At 48.7% G+C, this 25,018-nt stretch overlaps 8 protein-coding genes and 1 non-coding gene across 11 annotated transcripts; 6 read left to right on the plus strand and 3 right to left on the minus strand.

The window, feature by feature from the left end:
• Positions 1-1,690: 1,690 nt before the first annotated feature.
• On the plus strand, positions 1,691-1,780 carry FOXG_20301. The gene has a single exon. It is a non-coding gene; the product is annotated as a tRNA-Glu (tRNA).
• FOXG_10453 (uncharacterized protein) lies at positions 1,718-4,247 on the plus strand. Of its 2 annotated transcripts, XM_018389802.1 has the most exons (3): positions 1,718-2,040; positions 2,102-2,543; positions 2,602-4,247. In XM_018389802.1, exons 2-3 carry the CDS (start codon positions 2,447-2,449, stop codon positions 3,816-3,818), a joined length of 1,314 nt encoding a protein of 437 aa, XP_018248135.1. In that variant the 5' UTR covers positions 1,718-2,040; positions 2,102-2,446; the 3' UTR covers positions 3,819-4,247. The 2 variants fall into 2 exon arrangements, with proteins under 2 accessions (XP_018248135.1, XP_018248134.1); XM_018389801.1 differs by having other exon boundaries at positions 1,718-2,543.
• Positions 4,248-5,192: 945 nt separating this feature from the next.
• FOXG_10454 (uncharacterized protein) lies at positions 5,193-7,052 on the plus strand. Its single transcript, XM_018389803.1, has one exon. It carries the CDS (start codon positions 5,822-5,824, stop codon positions 6,854-6,856), a length of 1,035 nt encoding a protein of 344 aa, XP_018248136.1. The 5' UTR covers positions 5,193-5,821; the 3' UTR covers positions 6,857-7,052.
• A 208-nt stretch (positions 7,053-7,260) lies between these two features.
• FOXG_10455 (40S ribosomal protein S19) lies at positions 7,261-8,536 on the plus strand. Its single transcript, XM_018389804.1, has 3 exons — positions 7,261-7,614; positions 7,906-7,969; positions 8,020-8,536. Exons 1-3 carry the CDS (start codon positions 7,582-7,584, stop codon positions 8,373-8,375), a joined length of 453 nt encoding a protein of 150 aa, XP_018248137.1. The 5' UTR covers positions 7,261-7,581; the 3' UTR covers positions 8,376-8,536.
• A 303-nt stretch (positions 8,537-8,839) lies between these two features.
• Positions 8,840-10,918, plus strand: FOXG_20302 (uncharacterized protein). The gene is made up of 2 exons (XM_018400571.1): positions 8,840-9,116; positions 9,187-10,918. Exon 2 carries the CDS (start codon positions 9,215-9,217, stop codon positions 10,592-10,594), a length of 1,380 nt encoding a protein of 459 aa, XP_018248138.1. The 5' UTR covers positions 8,840-9,116; positions 9,187-9,214; the 3' UTR covers positions 10,595-10,918.
• FOXG_10457 (uncharacterized protein) lies at positions 10,809-18,440 on the minus strand. Of its 2 annotated transcripts, XM_018389805.1 has the most exons (4): positions 16,641-18,440; positions 13,435-16,583; positions 12,450-13,374; positions 10,836-12,398 (listed from the first exon to the last, which is right to left on the minus strand). In XM_018389805.1, the coding sequence occupies exons 3-4, from the start codon at positions 13,184-13,186 to the stop codon at positions 10,985-10,987; spliced, it is 2,151 nt and encodes a 716-aa protein (XP_018248139.1). In that variant the 5' UTR covers positions 13,187-13,374; positions 13,435-16,583; positions 16,641-18,440; the 3' UTR covers positions 10,836-10,984. The 2 variants fall into 2 exon arrangements, with proteins under 2 accessions (XP_018248140.1, XP_018248139.1); XM_018389806.1 differs by lacking the exon at positions 16,641-18,440 and having other exon boundaries at positions 10,809-12,398; positions 12,450-13,489.
• FOXG_20303 (uncharacterized protein) lies at positions 13,551-17,824 on the plus strand. Its single transcript, XM_018400572.1, has one exon. The coding sequence runs from the start codon at positions 14,657-14,659 to the stop codon at positions 15,827-15,829; it is 1,173 nt and encodes a 390-aa protein (XP_018248141.1). The 5' UTR covers positions 13,551-14,656; the 3' UTR covers positions 15,830-17,824.
• Positions 18,441-19,928: 1,488 nt separating the features above from the next.
• On the minus strand, positions 19,929-22,124 carry FOXG_10459 (COP9 signalosome complex subunit 5). Its single transcript, XM_018389807.1, has 3 exons — positions 21,869-22,124; positions 21,428-21,707; positions 19,929-21,375 (listed from the first exon to the last, which is right to left on the minus strand). The coding sequence occupies exons 2-3, from the start codon at positions 21,453-21,455 to the stop codon at positions 20,381-20,383; spliced, it is 1,023 nt and encodes a 340-aa protein (XP_018248142.1). The 5' UTR covers positions 21,456-21,707; positions 21,869-22,124; the 3' UTR covers positions 19,929-20,380.
• Positions 22,125-23,417: 1,293 nt separating this feature from the next.
• FOXG_10460 (uncharacterized protein) lies at positions 23,418-24,989 on the minus strand (the record flags this gene model as incomplete). The annotated part of the gene is made up of 2 exons (XM_018389808.1): positions 23,418-23,866; positions 23,919-24,989. The coding sequence occupies 2 exons, from the start codon at positions 24,987-24,989 to the stop codon at positions 23,600-23,602; spliced, it is 1,338 nt and encodes a 445-aa protein (XP_018248143.1). The 3' UTR covers positions 23,418-23,599.
• Between the last annotated feature and the right edge of the window lie 29 nt (positions 24,990-25,018).

Raw genomic sequence — 25,018 nt, forward strand, 5'->3', positions numbered from 1 at the left:
AGTTCAGCCAAACTCAGGTGAAGCCTGGGATACTTTAGCCATTACTGGGGTGCTTCGGTTGGTTGTTCCCCCGAAATGTGCATATCGCTACATCAGCGTAACATCATGCAGCAGAAGTCAGAGCCAAGTCTTTCTATCGTTGTTCTAGTTGATCTCCCGTCTCACACAATTGTCGATCAGCCCCTATTCCAACCTAGCTGATTTGACATAAAATCTCAAACTTTTCGAGGTGTCCGTCCTACTTCAAGCGTCAACAGTTCCCTTCACCCGGCGGACATATTCTTCCTGGTGACAAAAGGAAAGCAGGGGGAAACCCAATTCTGCCCCTATACGTGACCTATTACGCCTCACCAAATTCAAGATAAATCATCTAAGCATTATGAATCAGTTATGTCGATCTCTGGGTCTGACCAAGGCATGGCCCAACACAATTGCATTTACCTGCCTCTTTAGATCGTTGCTTGCGAGACTGTCGTAAAATCTTATTAACAGATTTAGCGAAGGCTGAATCATTCATGCAACGCGACAGATGAGAGATCAGAGTAGCTTAAGACAGGAGTGGCTCCAGTTCGCATGTGTCGTTCTAGTCGCGATAGATCTTGGGCGTCATCTTCATTGTTGCGAGTTTCGTGATTCTGGAATAGCCTGGTGCATTTTCTCATCTTGACGTGACTAGCTTCCATTTAGCTGTTTATTTTCCTCGTATAATATCATCAATGGTTGGCAATTCCATTGTTGTGGCTACAACATTGCGTCCAGTCTGGATGTAACTCTGGTAAAGCAAGGCCAGAAGCCATTTCGAACTCTGATCCCGAACATCTGTAGACTCGATATGCGTTGAAATTACACTTCTTCTCTTTTCTTTTAGATTCACGAACTATTGGTGAAATCTTTCACGATGCTGCCGCTCTCAGTGCTCGACGACAATGTGATGGCCTGCTTTTCCGTGCTGAAGCAATCACCAGCCCTGCAGCGTAAAACGTACAAGGCATTCTATGGTCAGAAAGAACAAGTAATATGATCACATGGCTCTTTTTGGATCAGCATAAGCTGAACACTTGCTTACAGATGTCATAAACGCTGTTGAGCTGATGGTCCTCAGAGAAGAGGTAGCCGAACGACGTTCGCTACACGCATTGAGACTAGGGGATGACCAGAAGACATATTTAGGATATTACAGGTGATTCTAGACCTCAGAATTATTCAATAATTCATCTTACACAGCGATTTCTTACATTACTCCGGGTGGTTTCCAAGCAGAGGTTCTCCCACGCCCCTGACACCTCACTTCAGTGACCTCTACTACCGATTTCACAACGATCAGGCCACCAAACGAAATCGTAGCTGGCCGAATTTTGGGTTAAAAGGATATTTCATTGATTAGCCCTGCTGCATAGAATCATATTCTATCATTCGAGAACTCTAGGTATCCTTGATGAAGTAGGTGTGAGGGTAGGAGAATATAAATACAAAGTCTACCTTCCAGAAAAAAGCATACCAATAAAGGATATATCTCCCGCATTAATCAAATCTCGAAGAAATCGAATATTCTATCGTCACAATTTCCTGTTCATTCATCTGAGCTTCCATTTGGTCGATAAAGTTTGGGTATGGTGTAAAGGCTGGCGCGAACAGCAGCTGTGGCGCTGAATATATATTGAAGCTACACGGATTCCTTCAGCAAATCACATCCGGTGTGGTGTATCGGTTTATCATTCCGCGTTTTCAATTACCATGTAATAAAACCGCGGCGAGCGGGGTTCGACTCCCCGCACCGGAGACTCTTTTGCCTTTTGAATTAATTTTTTGCTATTTTTTTATTGCTTTTCTTATGTTTTTATTTGTCTTTGATTGCGATACCTCGAGTCGCAGTCGTCGTGACGTTGTCAAAGCACAAGCTCCTCTATGGCATGTAGAGGCCAGTCAGGTCATGTGATTCTACTACTTAAATACCAGTTAAGCAACAGGGAATTTGAACATAATGATTCTCTGATTTTGTCTGCTTTGTGTTCTTTTTATGTTCTTTAACGTTCTATACTTGTAGGTCTACAATCATGTTTATGATGCAAGCTTGGAGCTGTTTGGTCTAACTCAATGACAGCTCTAACTACGTAACAAACCAGCTTGGTTTCACGATATACAGAATAAGTAGAATAATTGATCGAAGAGCTTGAAGCACCCCAATCGCGTCATGTAAAGTACCAGAATTGTGATATTTCCATCGTGACTTGGAGTAATGTCCTATAAGTTCAGTCTCGTTCAAGAGAACTGGAAGTACAGGGTAGCGATGATGCCAGGTTGCCGACATTTTCCCGCCTCAAGTCAACCAGACATCAACCTCCGTCATTCATAACAATTGGTTCAACATCCCGAGTAACAACTGAAACCTTCTGCTTCCGGAGTGACAAGTCGTCACCCTAAGGAGGCATGATAATCGACCCCTGACATGCGCGAGTTTATGGACTATGTCCACAGCGCCTTCTATGAAGCTACTGGATGGAATCGCGACAACTCGTACGCAGCGCTGAATGTGACCAGTGATGGTATGGAGCCTTTCTCTCCAGTAACACTCCGGTCCGTGTATTGACAAGAGGGTTGCAGCTCTTCTGAACTTCCAGACCCCTCGTGGGCTACGACTCACCCTATCTGCCCTCGCGAGCCCCAACTTTGCGACATCCTACCAACTTGGCTCAGTCGGTATCGTTGATGGATCCATCTCGTACCTCTTCTCGTCAGTCCCGCTTCGACTTCTTTTGACACCGCAATCGGAGACGGTCAATCTACCGGAGCTTTTGCGCTCGTACAGACCTCTCACCGAACTCCCCCACCGAAGCAATCCTCTCCTCCAGACACCGAAAGATAAACCGGAATCGTCACTCCTGTATGGTCGACTCTACCTACCCCAATCGCTACTCGAAGCTCTATTCGTCAAACGACTGTCTCCTGCGCTCCAGGTCCAGCTCAGTTCTGTATCTGCCCAGCACCTTAAGAACGGCGGCACTGTACTAGGCCTGGCGCAATATGACGTCGGGAAATATGCGCTCGAAGGACTGGCGTCCTCAGATGGAGGACTACTCGGCTTCCGGGGCGTGTATAATTTCGGCGGCGATGCCGAGAAGCCGTCAGACCAGGCTGTCAACGACAATGGAAACGCCGACAGGGAAAGGATCTATGGTCGATTCAGCACCGGTGGAGAAATCTATTACGGCACCCTGAACAAGTCGGGTGGAATCAGCGTGGGAACCCGATTTGCAACGTTACCCGCGCACAAGGGAACGCCTTTATCTGCGACGTTGACACTGAATCCCTTGATGGGTAATATCAGTGCAAGTTATGCCGTGGTGGCAGGCCAGCATTGCAGTCTTGCTACGCGGATGGAGTTCAACGTGTTCAGCTACGAAAGCGCTTGGGCTATTGGTATGGAGCTCTGGCGGAAGCCATTTACCCGACCGGTTCTTGATGACGAGCCAGTCATTGATGACAAAGTGGTTCTTGACGATAAACCAGAGGTGAAGCGGCCAAAGGAGCGCAGCTTTCAAGCCAAATTGGAATGGCGTCTGGATGATCCCGAGCCAGTTGTCGTCAAGCCACCGCCGCCTCCCCCTTCACCCCCAAAGGAGGAGATAGACCCTGAAAAGCCTGGAGAGGAGAGATATGCAGGCGTACTCAAGACTCGACTTGACCAAAACATGCGAATAGGGGTGCTGTGGGAAGGGCGGGTCAAATCTCTCCTATTCAGTCTTGGAAGTTCGATCGACTTGAGGAAACTTGACAAGCCATTCCGAACGCTCGGATTGGAAATCCAGTTTTCATCATGATCGGATATTAAAACATACCATGAGGCCCTGTCATCTGCGTTGACTACTGCAGTCGGCCCGTAGGATCATGTCAGCATGATCTATGTGGTAGCTTATATGTGTGATGCAGCTGAATTAACGATGGTGCATATCAACGGGAATAGCGACCCGGAAGTTGGCTAGGACACTGCAGACGTCGGTGTGTTGTATTGGTTAGGTTGGATGTATTATCATGAGCATCTCAATGGCGTTATCGGTTGGAGGCATTGCTTTTCAAGGGGCATAGATTTGGAATTGGCGATCGGTACTTCTCCCATTACTACTGTTTATTTGTCAATGTCTTCTCTGACAGCATCTCCCATCAGCTCTTCATGGCTCTCATGTGACAATCCTTGTATGAATAACCGTTTATGCATAAGTGCAACCATCTCAAGACACACTCATCGTAGCTGAACGGTTTGGAGATGCCGTCAGAGCCGATTGCAAGACCTTTTGGCGTTTTTAATTGCGTGGGCGCCTTTGGCTTAGACATGGATCATGCCCGCGCTGATTGAGAACCTTGATGGTCTCCGCGATCTCTCCGGAATGCCAAGTGTGGCTGGTGGAGTTAGCGAGCCAATAAGGTGCCTGCTGATTGATAACGGGTAATGACGCCACATTTTGAGATTGAGGCTCTTTTTAACATTGATTCCATTCGTGTGACGTTTATTGTAACCTAAAGTGACTCATGATCAGGGACAGTCATATAGAGACTGCAGCAATGCTGACTGTCATATGATGCTTTTTTTTCTAGCAAACACACCCGTGTCACCATGTGATAACTGTACCTGAAGAATCACCAGCCACAGCTTAGAAACTTCTACAGCCCGAAACGGTACTAGCCGAGCTTTACGAGGCTAACAGGGCCATCAAGGTCCTCACCTTAATTCGACCCACTCCCACCTCAAACCACACGTTCGTCTTTTTCTACGGCTCAAGATTCAACCAGAGACAGAATGTGCTATCACATCTCAAGTCACACCTTTTGGTCACAGTGGATCATGACGGTGATGCCAAGGAGTGTGGCAGTTGCCGAGTTCCATGTTCCTGGGACGTGAATAACTAACTCTCCGAGTGTCACAGAGAATTTGTCATTGGAGTGAATTATTGATGAGAGTAGCGAGTGATTAAAACACGGTTTGTGTTAGAGTTCATCCAGCGGACCTGGGGCTAAAGAGGGTATAATGCAAGACGTTATCAGTTGTGCTGAGTTTTCTAGTCTTCTTTTGCTTCAGTACCAAAGTCCAGAAGCTTTGCATATACGAACTCAGTGGCTTTGATGCAACGATGTTTCGCTTTTCTACTCTCGATTTCTTAACCTTATTACTTTAACTTTAAGACTCATCGTAAGCATGTGTCCAAGAGATATCACGCCTATCTCGTTAGCAGTAACTATATCTTGTCCCAAGAAACCCCTGGCCCTAGACAACCCACCCCTCAGTATCAATCATCCCACGCGCTTGCGGCTCGAATAAATCTAGTCTACAGCCTTCGGCACCTCGCTTCCGTCCGCTGGACCCTCTGTCAAGCTAAACCTGGTCAGCTAGGCCGGTTCGCCCACTTTCTATAAGTCGAGTCTGCGCCATCAAGGTTCGTCGCGAATTTCGACTTCTCTCGTTATTTTGCACGTCACGCAACGCTCGCTGTATTATAAAACCCACCGCGGCTCGCAGGTTTATCGAGTTGCAATCAGCTTCAGGCCAAGCAGCAGTTCAACAATTAGCGCGCGCCTTGGCGTCTCGACACCGTTCGAATCATACAGCGCGATTATCCTTGGTCGCTTCCTTTTTAGGGAACAACGCATCTAGATAATCCTTGGCTTCGCATCTTTGCGCCTTGGCATTTGACGACATATTTTCCGACTACCACCTCACATCACCTACTACCTACAAGCCCGCGCCTCTTTTCTGGGTCTCGCTCTTCCCATAAGACTCTGCTCGCTGCATCCTTACCTTTATCCTTCTCGACATCCATTAATCGACAGAATGGCCGACGCTGATACCTGCAGCGGCGAGGCCGTCGATCTCGGCCGACGAGGTCTTCGAATTGGCTCCATCTTCATCATCATGGCCTCTTCGGCTATCGGCGCACTCTTGCCCATTTTCCTGGCGCGCCAGAAGACGATCCCGGTACCTAAGATGACCTTCTTCATTTGCAAGTTCATCGGTACCGGAGTCATCATAGCGACAGCTTTCATGCACCTGCTTGTTCCCGCTGTCGAGAACTTGACCGACCCCTGTCTCGAGGACCGACTGGGTGGTTACGATTGGGCTGAAGCCATCGCGCTCATGACTGTTATTGTCATGTTCTTTGTCGAAATGCTCGCCGCTCGTCTCAGCAACGCCGACATGGAGCACAACCACTCAATGGAGATTGACCACGAGCTCGATCCTGCTATGGACTTTATCGCTAAGAAGCAGCCCAGCAACCCTGACATCGAGAATGGTGACCGTATGGGGCCTGGCTATGCCCCTGGTGGTGACAGCCACCTCGCTCACGGTCGTGAGCACAAGGAGGGTGATGCTCAGGGCGGACTTGCTGGTCAGCTGCTCGCCATCTTCATTCTCGAATTCGGTGTCGTGTTCCACAGTGTCTTCATCGGTCTTACTCTCGGCACGATCGCCTCTGACGAGCTTACCGTTCTCTTGATTGTTCTCGTCTTCCATCAGATGTTCGAGGGTCTCGGTCTCGGTTCTCGTCTGGCTGTCGCTCCTTGGCCCAGTAACCGACAGTGGATGCCCTACCTACTCGGCTGCATCTTTGCTCTATCAACTCCCATTGGTATCGCGGCTGGTATCGGAGCCAAGCCCAACAACGCCAACGACCAGAAGCTTACAAACGGTATCTTCGACGCTATCAGTGCTGGTATTCTCATGTACACTGGTCTTGTAGAGCTCCTCGCCCACGAGTTCATGTTCAACCCTTACATGCGCAAAGCCCCAATCAGGATTCTGTTGCTCGCATTCGCATGTGTTGCCTTCGGTGTCGCTGTCATGGCTATTCTTGCCAAGTGGGCTTAAAGGAGACTCGTGTGGAAGAAAAGTGGTTAAAATGGATATTCTCGAGGTTTATACCTGAATAAGGTTGGGCCATAATAAACTCATTTGGCATTGCGTTAGACGGATAGAATTGATACCTGGTCTGTTTCTTCGACCCTGTTACTATTAGTTATGGCCAGGAAATAGAGCCTTTTTCTTTTGACGCTTAAAGCCGATGAACAGTGAATCTCCTCGTGTTTGCCCTGTTGAAGATTGTGAACAGCAAGTGACGTAGACGAAGTAAAAGTAAAGATGTGGAACCACGTGAGAGCGAATAGTTGCACAGATGCAACAGATGATCAGGACCCAATCACTTACATGAATATTTGCCTAATTTGGACATCGGTTCAACCTCAGTGGTGATATTCTACAAGAGAGGCTCCACTCTGTTATACAGTGCATACACCCAAGCACTGTACTTAACACTGTGTATCCAAAATTATGGGGCTCGCCAAGGGCCTTCTGAAGATTTGCCGCAAGTGATTCCTAAAGAAAAAAAAAAAAAAGCCCTTGTGTGTGCTAGCGCCTCATAATCGAGGCATCAAAGCGCACAATTAGGGTTGGGCCAAATTAAGCGACCATAATTGGATTTCGACCACGATTCTAGCAAAGTGAGATCTTCGAGCTCAACTATCGCGACGCTTCGACAACCACACCCAACGACCAAATTCCCCTTTCACCCACCCAACCCCAACAATACCGCAAAAATGGCCGGCGGAGTTACCGTTCGCGATGTCGATGTAGGTACTCCCTGAAAAAAAAAAAAAAAAAACCCATCACAGGAAACGAAATACACTTCGAAAAAATCACACGATCTCTACTCGACGACTTGGCGACGCAATCTTCCAAGAGAACCGCTAGCCCGCCATGGCGCTGGCGCAGCGCGATGATTATATATCAAATGATAATTGAAACGCTGTGTCGGGCTGTTGTGTTCAAAGGGCTGGGTACAAATGGGATTGAGGAGCAGGCGCGAGGGAGTCGAAAGACTTCTGACGACGGAATCATGCTAATGGGTTTTGTGACTGCAGGCGCAGAAGTTCATCACTGCCTACTCTGCTTTCTTGAAGCGACAGGGCAAGCTTCCCATCCCCGGTAAGACATTCTGAACTCTTTCGATACTTATTTAATACTGACTTTCTCAGGTTGGGTCGATACCGTCAAGACTGGTCCTGCCAAGGAGCTCCCTCCCCAGGACATTGACTGGTTCTACGTCCGCGCCGCCTCCATCGCCCGCCACGTCTACCTCCGCAAGACCGTCGGTGTTGGCCGTCTCCGCAAGGTCCACGGCACTGCCAAGAACCGTGGCAGCCGTCCCTCCAAGCACGTCGATGCCTCCGGCTCCGTCGACCGAAAGGTCATGCAGGCTCTTGAGAAGATCGGTGTCCTTGAGCAGGACGAGGACAAGGGTGGCCGCCGCATCACCCAGGCCGGACAGCGTGATTTGGACCGAATTGCCCAGACCACCGCTGAGGCCGAGGAGGAGGAGGATGACGAGTAAACAAAAACTGGCGGTTTCCGGTCAAAGTCAAAGGTAGCAATGGCAATGGAATTGGGCGTTGGGTCATAGATTTTGTCATGTATGAATGAGATTCCCCCGACACTGGGTCATTCGGTTTGGTCAAATTGGACCCGTCCAACTTGTCGTTCATTTTATGGTCGATTTGCTCTTGTGAATGTGTATCTTGAATGTGCTTGTGTGTTTCATGGTCGTAACCTTGATTCAAGTTGTGAAAGAATTTCCTTTACCCCTCTTTATCCCCTCTTCTCATTATGATCTCTCGTTGATCTCTCTTCAACCACTACCTCCTGGAGATAGGGTTAAGGCACGGTAAATATTGCATGCCCTTTACCCCTTTCCCTTCTTGTGATCTCTATTCATCTTCAGCACCTCATGAGATCTTCTCTGATTCCAAGTGTTGCTCTCATCTCCCCCTTCGCAAAGTGAGGTCATCGCGAGTTCTCTGATTTGGTTTCTTTCAAAGCGCTGAGCTTTTCTATTTGCAACTCCATTTCCGCGTGTTACGAGTTACGACTTATCTTCGCTGTTTGATCTCGAAGGATACTCTCATATTGCCAGTTTTGGCCCAGCTTTGAAGAGTTGTGCGAGTTCCTCCCAAGAGCACAACTTGTGCAAAGCGAATGATCATATTTATCCACGTTCATTGAAGTATCCCTGAATCACGATGATTTTTATCCTTCACTCTCTTCACTAAAATCTGCTTCTCAAGTGGAGTGATCTGTAAGTGTGTTACAACTTCAACTCCAAGTCCTCAACTCCTTCAAGAAACTCATACACCTTTCACTCACAGGCACAACTCTCCTTTCCCAATTTGCAAAATGAACACACCGCAATCAGCAGCGTCAAGCTCGGAGGAAGTTGAAGAGGTTCTACCAGTCTTTGTGTCTGCTATTAGCAACCCATCACCCCTTATATACTTCCACCATATCATCGACTCTGAAACCACAAAGCTTACAGTTCAAGTCCTCGGGGCTAATATCTCCTTCGTCTTCAGCCATCGTCGAGCAAAGACCATTAACAGGAGGTCTACTATCGAAAGGCAACTTGAAAACAAAACTACAGGGTTCATTTCCATTGTGTCTGCAAAATCTCAGCGTGTTGTCTTAGCGGCAGCTGAATCAGGTCATGGCCTTGGACGATACGGCGACGTACTTGACAAGAAGAAAGGCATTCTTCCAAATAGTATTTGGACAAGGCGAGTCGCGGCCATGGGTAAGACCCTTGGTTTGAACATGAGAAGACCCTTTGACAACCCTGGCCGAAGGGCTGGAAACACTGAAGGTATTTTTCTCGGGTCTCACGTTGAAGTCAAACTCGCAGTTCATGGTATTTGCGTTCTCCTCCAGACTTTCGGGATCACAAAAGACTTTAACAAAGTTACGATGAAGCAACTGAACCAACTTGGACAAGCCCGCTGGGAAGATGGATCTCGTCCCGTTCTCGAAGTGTACTTCTCCCGAAAGTTCTGCAAACCCTGCAAGACTCTTGTACAGAAATTGCAAGACGCCACTGGGGTTACGATCAGACTTGTATGGAAGCATCGCCTCGTGATGAAGAAATACATCATCAGGCCAATAGATCGAAACCGAAAACCTGGCGAGCCCCTGCGAGCACAAGAGTTTGAGCCTCAAGACTACGACTTTGGAGATATCCTGCCTGATGATTCTGACATAGAAGTCATATCCGATGACGAGAGTGCCAAAGAAGAGGTTGAGAAGATTGACCTTACCCACATTCGATCGACATCGCCAATTTCATGGAATCAAGAGATCGATGATTTTCTGGATGGTCTCGCTTATAGAGTAGGCCAGATGGAAGACTGCCCAGAAGGCGCCAGATCAGCTATCGTCGAGTTTGCCAGTATTAGAGTCAACACCAAGAAGTCTCCCAATGCTACAAAAGTTAGCAAACCCCTGCCAGCGACGCCGGTTATAGAAGCACCAGCAGATTTCCTCGAGGGTGACGAGCGACAGCGGCAACGACATACGTTTCCTCGTGCGCAGAAAAGACTGTTTCGTGGACCACACGATAGGAATGACTCTAGAGCAAGGAGTGCTTCTCCCAGACGCCGGGCACAGATTGTCAGAGACCGCTCACCACGACGATACAATTTGGGACCATTGGGACGCTATTCAACGGAAGCTCCTCAAGAGAGATCTTCAGCCAAAGCCAGTTCACGAGCTCACTCTATTCGCTGATTCAATGTGATAAAATGATCAAGGGGTGTTCTACGAGAATCCTTATACAGATAAAGCATACGGCAACTATCTGAGTGCTGTTGAAGGACACAGAAATTCTGTCAAGGCGTCATTCAAGTTTTTGGAAGGCTGAAACCAACATTGTCTGTGTGAGATGAAGACTCTACTATACTTCTCAAACCGCGAAATGGGAGGATACTGCAAAGATCTATCACGGAAAGGGGAACATTTGTCAGAAGATCACAGGATCGATGTATCATCAAGTTCATGATTTTACGGCATTATCTTAGTTTTGGTAAAAATTGCTATCAACTGTTTACCTTGTATCCGTGTGTATTCGTTTGTTCTATTATCCATGAGACCTTCGCTTGTGTATCACTTCAACCCGTATTACTTCATATCCTTTCCAGCGCTCTCCTGTAACAGCTTCTTGAACCCATCTGCCAGCTCTTTTATCACCACATCTACATCGGGAGCTTCAGGTCCCTCCTCAGCTTCTTCGATCGCTGCTTGGAGGGCTTCCTCTCTCGCCTTTTCCGTGCCTTCAACTCCAATCTTGCCCATTGTGAGAGCATTCTTGACATCTTTTCCATGTCTGACGGGCCCCTTTGGCGTTTCTGGTGTTATAGCAGTGTCTTCTAGCAGACTCTGCCATCGGGAGAGATACATGCCTGGGCCTGACATATTACCTGATTCTGAATCGTCTGAGTCGATGATGCGCTGTAGGCGGCAGAGAGAAAGGGCCTCGACTTGCGCAAGGTATGCGGCGTGGTTATCCAATGAAATGAGAACTTCCTTTTGAGACTTCTCAGGAACCGACTGAAATAGCTTATTCAGTTGGTCGTCCATGGTACTCATATCAACAGTACCATTGCTCGCCTGCTCTCCAGCCTCGGCATTGCTCGTCTTTTGCACAGGCTTTCTTTCCTGGCGAAACTTTAGTACGGCATCGTTGGTCCATTTCTTCATCTCTTCCCAAACATCAGGACACGATGCCGCAAACGCATGGACCCATCTATACATGAGCCCTCGGTTTCTCATGAAAAGACCAACGTAATCGTCCACAGTTGGCATGCTACCGTCCTTCTTCGGCTTGCCAGCCTTGATGAACTCATCGATAAATAATTGACCCGCTTCGACATGCTCCCGCAAATCTATCTGCGAGTGTACCATGCGGATCATAGGTTCATAGGCGGCAAATAGATCCTTGATAGTCGCGGTAAAGAGATCAGGAGGCTGGCGGCAGAAGGCTGTTGTGATGCTTTCACGATCGCGCACGGAGAGAAGAGCAGAATAATACTCGAGACACTGCGCGTGCTTCTGATCATCAAGCTGAGTTGCTAACGTGGGATTGGACCCGTTAAATATAGCGGTGATAATTGACTGAGCATGTTCCTCGCTGGCATTACGAACCGTCTTATGCTCATCACGACTCATAGCGATATACTGACGAATAGCCTCGAGCATCTCGTCACTCGGTCGATCCTTAGCTCTCTCAACCTTGTCAGCACTCTTTCGGAACTCTCCAGCGTCCCATGACAACACTAATGAGATAATCCGCTGCAAGAGGTTCATGCCATCGTCGGCGTTGGCGGTCAAGCCGATCCAGTTGGTGACGCTCGTAACGCTCAACTTTGCAAGGAGTAGGCGCATCATGGCGCTAATCATACTAGCGGCATTGCCCATTCGTAAAGTCTGCTTGACCATTTTGTACGGGATGAGGTTGTGGACATTTTCGAGGAGTTTGAGGAGATATTGGCCTTCTGGGGAGAGGACAAAGATGTGGTGGATGAAGGTGGCGAGGCTTTGGTTTTGTTAGTAGGAGGTGGTAGAGAATATCCTACGTGAAACTTACTGGATGATGGCATATTCAGCTGCTGCTCCAATGACTGGAGAATGACTCTCGAGATCTGAAGTTTTGCTGAAATGATCAAACATCTCATCTGCCAAACCTCCATAGACCAAGCCCTCAACAACATCATCCCACGCCTTTACCAAGTCTGCTGCCTTGGTCCGATCGTACTCAACCTTCTTATCCGAAGACTTATCCGGTCGATTTGCTTTATTGACACCACCAAGAACTCCTCGACCAACCATTTCAAGAAGTCCACTCGACCCAGTCGCAAGCACTTTTCTCGTCCCCAGAGCCCCCTTATCATAGCTCTCTGAAAGTTCTGCCTCTCCGAGTCTCGTCAACAAGCCCTGTACTCTAACAGACCAAAACTCGCGTGGTAGATCTCGCACACCCGGAAGCTTCAGAATGAATCGCGTTAACATGGTCTGAAGAATAGGAGACGAAGAAGGTTTCTTATCGTCATCATCGCTAGGAGTTTCCTTCACGTCTTTCGCTGCTCCTTGCTTTGGCGTTCCGGGTCTTGAGCTCACAGGTGTTCCAGCCCAGCTCCTCCATCCTGTGCTTGGGGGTGCGCTTTGTGTAGTTTGAGGTTCAACCGTTGCTCTTGAGAAAGGATAGCCATAGCCTGTGACTGCATCTGGATCCTTGAAGCCCTGGATTTCTGCGTATGTTTCGTGGTGCGTGAGGATATCAAATAAGGCATGCACCTGCTCAGGTGCGAGATTTGTAGACGTCATGATATCTCATGTCACATCGAGGGCGTACGGCGTATAGAGGAAGGGAGATGAGTCTGAATAAATAGACGTGTGAGATGTGATTTTTCAGCGGCTTTTGATGGATGTGACGAGATGCTCCAGTGGTCAGTGGATATAGTGTCCGTTGTGAGAAAGATCCACTGACTCTTAGTGGAGGATTTATTGTGAAACTTTAGATCAATGAATAAGTGAATGAGGCCTCAAAGGGCAAGAATCATGGAGTGCCATACCTTCATGGTGTGGTGACGTAGTCTTGAGGCTGTACTCGCTAAACCTTTTCTGTACAAACCCCCACTATGATCGTTGACGTTTGATTACGGCTTCAGTATTTACCTCATTCTGTACACTTTGTTCAACAGTCAGGCCTTTTATTGCATATAGGGCCAACCACGGAATTTCAGGGAGCAAACTTATTGATTTGTTCGACCCTCGAAGCCCTTCCAACGCTGCATATCGCGCCATCACATCATAATGGAACAGAAACATTAACGGTAGAGAAGTCAATTTCAACTATCAACCAATCGTGTATACCCTCGTAACAAAGGAAACGGCCGTCACATCACTAATTAATAAACCTGTAGTTTTCCTTAACCAAGCACAATCCTCGCATCGTGCTTTATCCACCAATCGTCATTGCTTCCAGTGTGGTATCAAAAACAAAGAGAATAAAGACAACTCAAGTACATGAGCATGGGTATAACGTCAACAATCCTCCGCTATTATTTTTCCTGTGCCTACTTGGCATCTCCGTCGCATTGATTTTAAACGGGGTTGATCTGGCCAGTGGTGAGAGGAGCCTGGCCAGTGGGCAGGCCGGTCTGACCATTGGTGAAACCAGCAGGGTGCTTGCCATTAACAGCACCGTTGCCAATCTGGAGACCGTTGCCGCCGTTTAACGCACCATTACCAGTGTGGGTGTTACCACCAGCAGGGTAGAAGTCGTAGTCAGCGTTGGAAGTGTTCTTAGGTCCAAGATCTGACACGGGGTGAGCCTTGCGCTGGATCTTGGGAGCGGAAGGAATGTCAGTGCTCTTCTTCTGTGTCAGAATAGATGAGGATATCGTCTAGGTAGCACTTATCGCCCTTACGGGCAAGCTCCTTGTACTCGGTAGCCTTGGTGCTGATACCACCAGGGAGGTTGATGTTGGGGAAGATGCTGTCCTCCTTGGTCATAGCAATGTTGGCCTTCTTGTCAGAAGCAGCCGCCTCAGCCTTCTTCTTGCCCTTAGTAAACTGTTGCTGGGCAGCAGTGTAGTAACGGTTGTAGATGTTGGGGGCGTTCTCGGGGTGGTTCTTCGCCTCAGCAGCAGCACGGTCAGCCTCCTGCTTAACCTGGAACAGCAGCTGATCGAACTTGTTGCACTGGTCCTTGATGGCTTTTTCAACAGCTTTCTGCAGAGGAGGGCGAATAACCTTGAGCATGAAAGGCTTGAACAAGGAGAAGAGCAGCTTATGGTTCGACTTCTTGACCTTGATTTGGAGCTTGTTGAAGTCAACATCGACCTTCTCAACCTTGAAGTAGTTCTGGCGATCCTTCTTGTCGGCGGTAGACACCTTCATCTTGAAGGAGAAGCCATCACCAGGGAGGATGATGTCAGCAACACCAGTGTCGGTGATAGAAGGGAAACCTTGCTTGCGCTTGATGTGGAAGCTCACATCACGAAGATCCATCTGGATGCCAGCAACCTTGACCTCGACGGTCTGATGGCTCTTGTTGGCGATCTTCTTGCGGCCCCATCGGAAGTAGTGCTCGCTGGAAACCTCGAAGATGTTGGGGGCAAAGTTGTCACTCTCAAGGACCAGGTTCTCGATGATAGCATCGACCTGGGAGTCGGTGTACTCAATTCGAGGAATTGGGATGTAGGCAATGTTCTCAAGGGCGGCAGGGATAATGACATCCCTCAAGTCCTTAAGCAGATGAGGCTTGAAGACAGGCTTGCCATCCTGGTCGTTGCCAAGGTCCTTGAACAGCTTCTGGAGAGACTCGGCAAAAGCATGGTTCTGAGGGTCCTGGTCGAACTGGTCGGCAAGGAACTTGATCTCATCGACAACACGGTCGGTGTGACCGCGGTATTTGTTGCGGAGGAGGTATCGTCCCTGGTCGTAGAGCTGATCCCACTCACGAGTGGACTCATCCTCGAGGATGTAACCCTGCTGAAGGAGGCATCGGCGGATGTAAGAGTCCATAGCCTTGAACCAGTCCTTGAGCTCACGGTCGTTATCAGCGTCGCGGTAAATCTGGCCGATGGCCTCCCAAAGATCCTCAGTGGAGGTGCCGTTGGCGAATCGCTCAATGATAGTGCGGAGGTCACGCTCGGCGGCAGCAAGGCCACCACGTGCGTCCTTGGCAGTATCGGTAGAGCCTTGGCCAAGAGTGCGGCCGTGGCGGCTGTAAGTCTCAGCCAGGCGCAGAAGAGTCTGAATGGCCTGAGAGTAGTCCTCGTGCTGCTGGCACTCCAGAATCATCTTCTTGAGACGCCAGATGGTCTGGTCCTTACGCTCCTGAGGCATCTTCTTATCGAAGTAGTTGCGGGCCTTGCGACGGTACTCCTCATTGCGCTGCAGGATGCTCTCTTTGGTCTCGGGTCGACCTTGTTGTCGAGCTTGGCTCAGCAGCCTGCTTAGCGGCACTCTTACCAGCCTGGGGGTCGGTCTGGCGAGCGGCGTCACGAGCAGCGTCGGTTGAAGCAGGCACGGAGCTGGAAGGCACATTACCAGTCTCGGTACCGGTGGTGACCTGAGGGTAAGTGCCCTGAGGGTAAGTGCCCTGCTGAGCATTGGCCTGCTGGTTCTGCTGGAGCTGTCCGGGAGCGGCAGTGTTGATACCAGCGGAAGCGACGTCCTTGGCATCCTCCTTGGGGTTTCCACTGTAGAAGCCCTTAGCCTGCTGCTTCAGGTTGTCCTTGGAAAAGTCGGGAGCTTCATGCCAGACATTGTCCTGAGCAGGCTCGTCGATCTGTCGGAGCTGCTCCTGAGAGGGGCGGACACGGGCAGCAGCGTTGGTAGCAGCATCGCCAGCCATGTCGCGGAAGAGGACTGTAGCATCAGAAAGAAGCTTTCGGAACTGTCCGTTGGTGATGAGAAGCTGGCCAAGGGTTCTCAAACCCTCAAGAGCTTGGTCACCATCCTGCTTGGCAGCGTCCTTGCTGATGGGGGCATTGGGTGTGTTGACACTCTTGGGGTCGAACTGAGTGGTCTGCCAGATAAAATCCTGAATCAGGTTGCCCTCGTTCTTGGAGAGAAGGAGGTACTTGGCTTGCTTAATGGCGTTGGCGGCATCCTTGACGAGCTCTTGACCCTCAGCGGAGAGCTTCTCGTGGCGACCAGAGAGGGCGCGAGAGGCGAGGAAACTGCTTAGAGCGACATCAATTTGGTCGTTCTGGAGGAGAATGCGTTAGAATGTGAGGAAGAACAGAATCGCGCAGAGAATACTCACCGAAGGAACCTTGCCGTTCTGGAAGGCAGAAATGATTCCGTAGACTTGGAGCTTTCGGTTGACATCGGCCTCCTTCGTCTTGATGTCTGTAGGTTTGTTGACATCTGGGGCTCCGGGCATGATGGGCAAAAGTGTATGGGGTATCTCGTTATTAAGTCGTTATGCCACGGAAAAGTATGACGTTAAAAATGTTAGGACGTTAACTCTTTTTTAGAGTTGGGGTGACGATGATGTAGTGAACAAGAGACGAAGCAGAAGTCGATCTTATTATGGGAGGGGAGGATGCGTTGCGTTGCGTTGCGTAGCGTAGGCGTAGGTAACAAATGAAGAGGCTGTTGTTTGGTATCCTCTGGTAAGGGATGGGTATCACAAAGCAGTTGGGTATTGTATTAGGTAGGAATTGGTATTGGACGGGATTTGAAATAGAGAAAGAGCTCCTGGTACGAGGCAGGAGAGAGACAGGATTAGATATACTTTTCTAAGGGAGACTGCCCGTGACAGGCAGGTACGAGAGTTACACGGTAATGGCTGGATCCGGGCAGTGGTTGGCGTGGTCTTGGCTGGGCTGGAGAAAGGGAGTGTGGTCAGTGACGTTGACGTTTGCTAAGGGCGACGATGTTGATCGAGGACGTCATCGGTCGATTTGCAAAGCTGCCATGTGTTGACCAGGCCCAGCGCCAACGCACGCTACTGGCCAGGCCACAGACCAATTTTACAATACAGGCACCTCGATGCGCTATCGTTTCTGAACAAGGCACTCTTTCTGGGCACTCGCATTGGCACTGGCATCGGCATACATTCATTGAATCACTGGTTTCTGTTACCACCCTGCTTGGCTATGACACTGAAACCCGGAGCGAACCCTACGGCCAAGCAAGGTACCCTACCAGCCTGAGCAGGGGTCAAGCAGATGATCGAGCTGCAAACAAGCGGAAAAAAGGGAAGAAAAATGTACCAGGGCAGCAGCTGAAGGTAACCAGGGTGGGCTCTAGACTCTCTGCATTGCGATGATGATGCTGTTTGATCCCCAATTAGAGGCGTTTCGAAGCGTCAGGGGAGACGGTCAAGCCTCGATGTTTATACCCTTCGCGATGCTACCTCGACGACGATCTAGACCTCTTGACCAGCAACAAGATGACAGTCGTTGATAATCACAAGCCACGGCTTATTCTTCACTACTGATGATATTATTTATTGCATTCACCGTCTAGATAATGGGCCCATAAAGAAGGTTGCCCCAGGCAAACCCTTCAAATGTTGCGACATGTCTCACAGACCCCTGGCTGGTTCGCTGAATCAAAGCCTGGTAAGACAACACTACGGGCACCAGTCTAGCCAAATTGAAAGATGCATTTTTTTTTTTTTCATCTGCTTGCTCTGCCAAGAATTGGCCGGTGGTGCAGGTCCGACTCTGTACGTCTTGTCTTCCTGAATTCTTGTGTTTTGCGTGCTGTTACTGAATCGAAGAGAGTGACATGGCATTGGCATTGACTTTGGCATTTGACTCTGACGTTGTATCTTCAAAATTTGATATCTTCTTATTCCCGAGGTCCTCTCCGGATCGCCAGTGTGGATTCCGTCGATGATCTGCCCTGTCCCATGATATAATTCCCACCTTGCAGAGCTGATGCTGAAGGAATTGACAAGGATGTCAATGAGCCTCCGATATCTTTTCTGCCCGTCAACTAAAAAACAAGGATGCCCATTCTTGGCTGGAATGATGAATTTTAAAAGCTGGCAGATGGAGCTGGAGGAGCTGTTATTGTTTAGCTTGCTCCCCACGTTCTCCACTGACTTTTAACATGATGGCCTCATAGGTAAACCCCAGCTCATGAGCTGCAAATCGTCATAGCTCAATTTCCAGACCCAATAACACGTAATGGCCTAATTTGACGTTTTGTTGATTGAAGTCGACACATCGCGTGCCCTGATTTTCCCCTTCGTTTCCTAATTCTCTACGGCTGCTGTACGAGACTGGGTAAGCTAGACTAATCTCCAGGTTAACTAACTAATCAGTCAATGGCTGCGTGGGCTGATCTTGATCGTGGCCAATGCCGCGATCGTGTCAAAGCTTTCGTTAGCTCAACGTTAAAGTGAGCGCTTCATGACGTCACATCACAGCTTGAGCTCCCAAGAAAAAAGGGAACCGACGTCAGGTCTGCTAGGGTTTCATCACAAACCAAAATCGGCATCAGGATGCCATGAATTAGGAACATTTTGAAAAAAAGATGGTGTAGAGCTACGGCAAGGATTGCATCGAATCTGGCATCTGGATACGGCATATCCAACAGGTGGCCAGCTCATGTTTCCACCTCTTCAGTCACATTAACAGTGCATCAAAAGCTGTCGAGGCAATTCCCGTGTAAAACAACCACAACCACAGCATGTGAGAGAAACTGAGACGTCGATCCGATGAGTTTCGTAGCGACTGTAACCAAGGGTGACTGACGTCTTGGCCGTGTTTCGTCAGTCAGGTTTAGCTTTGAGCCACTGAACGCATCAATGCATCCCTCCCATCACATTCTGTCCACGCAAGCAGCGTCTCCTTTCAGACTTCAATTTACTCCCGTGTTTCTTGATAAGTAAAACGACCGACACACGGAAAGAAATGACTATTTGGGTTTGAATTTTATCCTACATAATACCGATTGATCTCCTCAACCTAAATCACCACGCATCGCTTTTCCTTCTCGGGCTGTCGTGTGCTCGGCTGCTGGGCGATCGTTGCCCAGTCAAGCTCGAGCCACAACGTGCTCAGTTGCACAAGCGTAGCATCTAGATTCCTGGAGACTCATCATCTCCGTCTTTTTGAACTGCCATCGGTAACACTGCCGATGGCTGGACGCGGCACATGGCTACAGGCTATGCAAGCTTCCATCTGCTACAGGGACAAAAAGTATCATATATAATTCAGTGTCTCATTGTGTTCCTGTCCGTAGTATCTTTTGAGGGAGGCATCCCGTTCAGATGAACCTTCGATCTCTAGGGTAATTCTCGTTGCCAAGCCGACGTGGTGTCGATTTCGCGACATGCTCTGACTAGCAAGACTTTGTTTGTGGTCACAATGGATGGGGAATCCGTGATATGGATCTTTCTCTCCAGTCGAGTTTTAGTTGATGCGTTATGGTATTAACTGTACCATATAATGCGAGAATATCTGTTCGTAACTGTTGAACATGACCCTGACACCAACACCAACGGATACTGTACCAAGAAGCACAGACAAATGAACACTGTACTAACCCAATCCAATGAAGGGATTTCCCGCGGTCAATAACGTCACACATTATCATCATGATGTGTATAAGAATATAACTAATAGCTTAGCTCTTTGTGCTGTCGAATTTTACGCTTATCCATAAAGTCGGCGATCCTCCACCCACTTATTTTATCCACCTCGCCTAGATCTGTCTCTGGATGAAGCGAAAATAGTTGATTGGTGAATCATCATCAATTGGGCAAACTAGGCAGGCTATTGACTGGCCAAGTGAAGATAATTCGAGGTCGTATTGTAATCTACTCACTTCTAGGAGGTAGTCATGCCATCGGAACCCCCTTCTCAAGGCCACGTGAAAGATCAAACACCTAGCTTTCCATACTGATGATGTAGGATGGAGGAAGAATGCACTCTAAGACTCTAAGCGCAGATAAAAGTAAATATTGCTGATTTCACCTCTGAACGCCATCTATGCCGATTCGTTATGCTACATGCATTCCCATAATCCCAGTGTCATTCCTTTTCACGATGTTGGTTCTTCAGCCTTCGATCCAAGGTCGTTGAAAACGCTAGCCTTGACCTGATTCGCCACCAGGCCAGACCTCTCCTTAGATGCAATGAGGCTGGCTTCCCTTGCCAGCTTGTCCACGGCCTTGTCGGAGCTCTTATGACTCGTACCCATCATGCCTTGTCCAGCTCGGCTTCGTGTGATGCCTGTTGTCGCTTCCTTGATCTTAGAGCTCAAATCGAGCATCTGTTTGTTGCCATAGTCGCGGTTCGTGATCAGTGGGTTCTGGCTGAGAGTCTGTACCCAGTACTTGTGCCAGAGGAGCTCGAGGAGATGCGAGTCGAGAGAGCTCTTGAAATGGGAGACTTCGAGACTATAGTAACGGCTCGCATGAGCACCAAACTCTGCGGCCTTGGCGAGAGGCACTGCTTGGAAGCCATCAGAGGTGGCTGTGCCATTACCGGCCTGGTGGTCCTCTGGGTATGTTCTGAAAGCGCCGATGTCGACCTTGCCTGAGTTGATAGTACGATCGGGGTCGATAACTACGGCAAGGAAAGGGTCCTGCCACTTCTGCTGCATGGCCTCTGTATCGACATCGATACCGCTCAGCCAGCATCCGTAGCCTGGGTGACTGTGGTACCAGCCCACCACGTTCTCCTGTCGACCCTGCGCTCGACATAGATCAAGATACTCGACAAGGTATTCGTTCGCTTCGCCTTGGGCGTTGACACGAGTCTCTGTTCCTTCAACGGGCAGTCGGAATGCGTCGGTGACGATAAATGTGTCCTGGTGGGTGTAGCCTTGCATCAAGCCCATGACCTCGAGGTTGCCACCGGATCGCGCGTGCATGGTCATTTTTATGAGAGCAGTAGCGCTTATTCGCACATGCTTGAAGTAGTCTGGTGTTTGCTTCCATGCCTTTTCGTTGTTTATGGCCTTCTGAGCATCGGCGTCGAAGTTGTAGAGAGCGTCGCGTTTGGGATCGACTAGCTGGACATTGTTGTCCAACTCTGGCACATATGTTAGCTACGAAATTATCCAAAGTTCAACAGGGAGCCATACCCCAGGCCTTCAGAGCAGATGCCTCCATCGTGACGACTCCGAATGTTTGATAAGGTGCGAAGGTAGAGTGTGAGACACAGCAAGTTGACGTTGGTTCCAGGCAGACAGGATGCCCCGCCTCTTATCGATAAGAGCTACGTAAAGGTACCTACCTACCTTATGTACATCGATATGCACGGACGAGACCCGGAGTCTTGAACATTCTTCTTTCAAAAGTCTATTTAGTGAAGAGGAAATATGCATGTCTCTAATTTGTTACTCTGCTGTGCTTCATTGTAATCTTTTTTATGTTGCTTTTAGCGTATGTGCCTCTTCTAGTCTTTTTCAGGGACGCAATAGAGAGATGCAGCCACCTCATATAAATGGTACCAATAGACCAGGCATGTGGATTATGAAAATGAAAAAGCAAAGGGGAAAAGAAAGAAACCTTGCAGGACTTACGGGTACATAGACTGCTAGTTCACTTCCATTGAGATTCATCGTTGCCCGACTCTTTTTTCGTTGCGACCTTGGAATTCTATGAGCATACAAGCCACTTGCTCGCATGCGCAACAACAAACGAAACGCAAAAGTCAAATGCGGACCTCAGTACCCATTTAAGAGCGGGCAGCTTTGGAGACATTGGTGTCATCCTGCTGAATCTATGGGTTCATCATTGGCGCGACTATGTCCAGCGGTAACGTGTGATAAATAACTGCCCGCTCAGATGTGAGTAGGGGAAAAGGGAACCGACAAAAATGTGAGGAGCTTTGTGATTATATGCATACATAAAAGGTATGTTGTCTACGATGACACTACTCTACACCAGGCAGCAAAGCTCCTAAAAACCTAAAGAGTAACGAGAGCTGACCTGGGGCACGGTATATGGGCATGGGTATTCATTTGATATGATCTGTCACAGCAGGCCTTTCTGAAGCAACTCTCATACGGGACGTGCACTTAATCAAGAAGGACGGGTCAACCTAATCCCCCTTCTCCACGGCTTTCCCCCTTTCCTCTCATCATCTTTATGTATCTCCTTTATTCTCTGGCTGTTCCATTACGAACAGGTCTCGCTGCTCTCTACTGCAAATGAGCTTGAGCACTTCCACTGTTTGGGTCGAACTTGCTATCTCGTCCACTGACTTCACGCAACATCCCCGCCCCGGGCTCTTCGCTTTCGAGCGAATTTGTGAGCTACTTCACAGTGCTGTAAACATTACACGGCACTGCGTCTCTCAGTTTAGGGTGGGTAATGATGCAGACAATGATCATACTGAGGGTTCAGAGTCCAACGATGAGATATTGCAAGCGATCGTGCCTTTCACTCAGCGCAAGCTGACCTCCCCATACCTCTCTTAGGAAACTAGACGGCATCAATATGACCATTCAAGATATTATCCAGGGAACGTGAAAGTATGTTCTTTCTTCTGCTGTTCTAATGACTCTTAACAGCTAATAGCAAATCACGAGTCCTTGACCTCGCTCGACTAGCATGCGCGATCATTAACTCAAAACCTCTCAGCATATTTTGACACTGGCAAGGCTTCTCTTGCACTCTTAGGTCAGTTGCTTCTTCAAACCCAGTGACTTTGTCCTGGTTGGCTAAAGGTCTTGTATACAGTTGCTCTAATGACAGGCCGCTGCCAAAAAGAGAGGAAAATGGTTGATAGTCAAGATGTCTCGCCAGTAAGAGGTCTATCAAAGAATGCTTGAAGCCCAAGGGAAGGCGGGGAGAACATTGGCCAGACATTGAATGAAGGAAAGAGAAAGGCAACATAAGACATACTGCACCGAAGACATAGAAAGTCCTGTACCTCAGTTCCCAGTATAACAAACAGCCCACTGAGTGGACTGCCTGCTTGGGTATCTCTACCCTGCAGATTGGATAGCTTCATTGCCATGGGTTCATCACAGGCGACTACTCCTTGTTACGAATTTTGGTGAATGGAAACTGTCCGCTCTGCTTCCACTGAGTAAGAGACAAAAGGAGAAATCACCATTTGAGCGAGGGGTGGGCCTTTATAAACGCTGTTGGAATTATGCTTTCTTTCACATTATATAAAGTTTGCTGAAAATTCGAAGAAATGGAACGTAGATTGGATACAAACTGACTTACTGATGATCTTTGATAAATGATAGTGAAGAAAAACATTATACAAGCCAGATTTCCATGATACCCAATTACAATACTTAAACAGCCCCGTTCAACGGAGCAGAAGGATACAGAGGTCGCTGAATGCCCATACGGAACCGAGGAACACGACCCATTCGGTTCAAGGCAGTTGTGGGCATTCTGAGGACTGTTTCGCGATACATAGTCTGTGTCTCCCACTCATATGAGCATCCGATAGCTCGCTGCATGCCGCCTTCGGAAGCGCAGAACATGAGAGTGACAGGTGGCCTGACAGCCTCGAACAAGGTCAACTCCATGTTGTACGTATCTACAAGAGTGAAAATCTGTCATTGTTAGTCAAAAATCAAAAACACCACAGATAAGAAAGTGACTCACCCTCATGTCGCCTGGGCGAGCTTGCTTGGCCGCCTCAACCTTCATTCTCACCTCCGGATCCTTGTAGGGATCCACGCCAACACGCTCGCCATCATCGTTAACGATACTTCGGCTGAGAGGGCTTCCATTGGTGCTCCAGGAAAAGCGACCAAAGTTACCTCCAAAGATGGACCTCTCAATAGTAGGGGCATTGAGGTGTCCTTCAAAGCCAAACATTTCGGCTTGAGTATCAGCAAACTTGCCACCGTAGATGACTCGAACCAGGTTAGGTGTGATCAACCAGATCCAGACGAACAGGAGGAGGAAGATGACACCAGGGATAATCATGGCAGTTCCAGAACTAGCGCTGGCGCCAGTGGAATAACCGTACATGCTGCTAGAGGAAGAGGAAGAAGAGCTGCTAGCGGATGCACCACTTGCGATGAGTGCAATTGCAATGATGAAGAAGGCCCCGCTCCATTCAACTGCCAATGCCGCGAAGTATCTCTTCCAGGACGGTCCCGTAGACCAGTACACTGGGTAGAAAGTCTTCCAGCGGATGGAGATGCCCCAGGCACCATCGATGATGATGGTATCGTTGTCGGCGATACCAGCTACCTGACAGTAAGGAGTGATGTCCCAGAGAGATGACTCATAGGCATCCTCCATGTCGTACCATGGCTGATCCTTGTCTCGGGGGAGTGTGCAGATGTATCTCTCAAGAAGTCTGTCAGAGTCATTTGCCAAAGACAGTCTTGAGAAGGCTTGGAAGGCAGTGTCGGTTCTGTCAACTTGAGGTCGAAGTCTCAAGAGACCCATGAGGGCATAAGCCTGGTCACCAGGGAGATACTCCGTAGTGTGACGGCTGTAAAGACACTTGAGAGCCAAAACAGCTTGCTCCAGACGACTCAGGTTGATGGAGCCGAGATAATGATCGATGAGATGGCGAGCCACATCAGAGTCCATGTAAGTCCACACCAGAGCAGCGAACTGGTTCTTGGCAACAACCAGGGGGGATTGGAGGTTTCCGTCACGAGTGTAAACCGAGATAGTTCGGCCTGGGCTCAGGAGAACCTCGGGGAAAGTCCACATTCGACTTCCCCACTCGCGAAGAAGAGACT

The sequence above is a fragment of the Fusarium oxysporum genome, chromosome 7, assembly GCF_000149955.1.
Source record: "Fusarium oxysporum f. sp. lycopersici 4287 chromosome 7, whole genome shotgun sequence".
Taxonomy (NCBI): Eukaryota; Fungi; Ascomycota; class Sordariomycetes; order Hypocreales; family Nectriaceae; genus Fusarium; species Fusarium oxysporum.

Bases quoted from the DNA above. Each gene is read 5' to 3' on its own strand.
- FOXG_10453 (XM_018389801.1), top strand. From the start codon at position 2,447: ATGCGCGAGTTTATGGACTATGTCCACAGCGCCTTCTATGAAGCTACT. The intron at 2,544-2,601 runs GTATGGAGCCTT...AGAGGGTTGCAG, and splicing joins GCTGAATGTGACCAGTGATG to CTCTTCTGAACTTCCAGACC.
- FOXG_10454 (XM_018389803.1), top strand. From the start codon at position 5,822: ATGGCCGACGCTGATACCTGCAGCGGCGAGGCCGTCGATCTCGGCCGA.
- FOXG_10455 (XM_018389804.1), top strand. From the start codon at position 7,582: ATGGCCGGCGGAGTTACCGTTCGCGATGTCGAT. The intron at 7,615-7,905 runs GTAGGTACTCCC...TTGTGACTGCAG, and splicing joins TTACCGTTCGCGATGTCGAT to GCGCAGAAGTTCATCACTGC. The intron at 7,970-8,019 runs GTAAGACATTCT...TGACTTTCTCAG, and splicing joins GGGCAAGCTTCCCATCCCCG to GTTGGGTCGATACCGTCAAG.
- FOXG_20302 (XM_018400571.1), top strand. From the start codon at position 9,215: ATGAACACACCGCAATCAGCAGCGTCAAGCTCGGAGGAAGTTGAAGAG.
- FOXG_10457 (XM_018389806.1), bottom strand. From the start codon at position 13,186: ATGACGTCTACAAATCTCGCACCTGAGCAGGTGCATGCCTTATTTGAT. The intron at 12,399-12,449 runs GTAAGTTTCACG...ACAAAACCAAAG, and splicing joins GCTGAATATGCCATCATCCA to CCTCGCCACCTTCATCCACC.
- FOXG_20303 (XM_018400572.1), top strand. From the start codon at position 14,657: ATGGTTCGACTTCTTGACCTTGATTTGGAGCTTGTTGAAGTCAACATC.
- FOXG_10459 (XM_018389807.1), bottom strand. From the start codon at position 21,455: ATGGAGGCATCTGCTCTGAAGGCCTGGG. The intron at 21,376-21,427 runs GTATGGCTCCCT...CATATGTGCCAG, and splicing joins ATCTGCTCTGAAGGCCTGGG to AGTTGGACAACAATGTCCAG.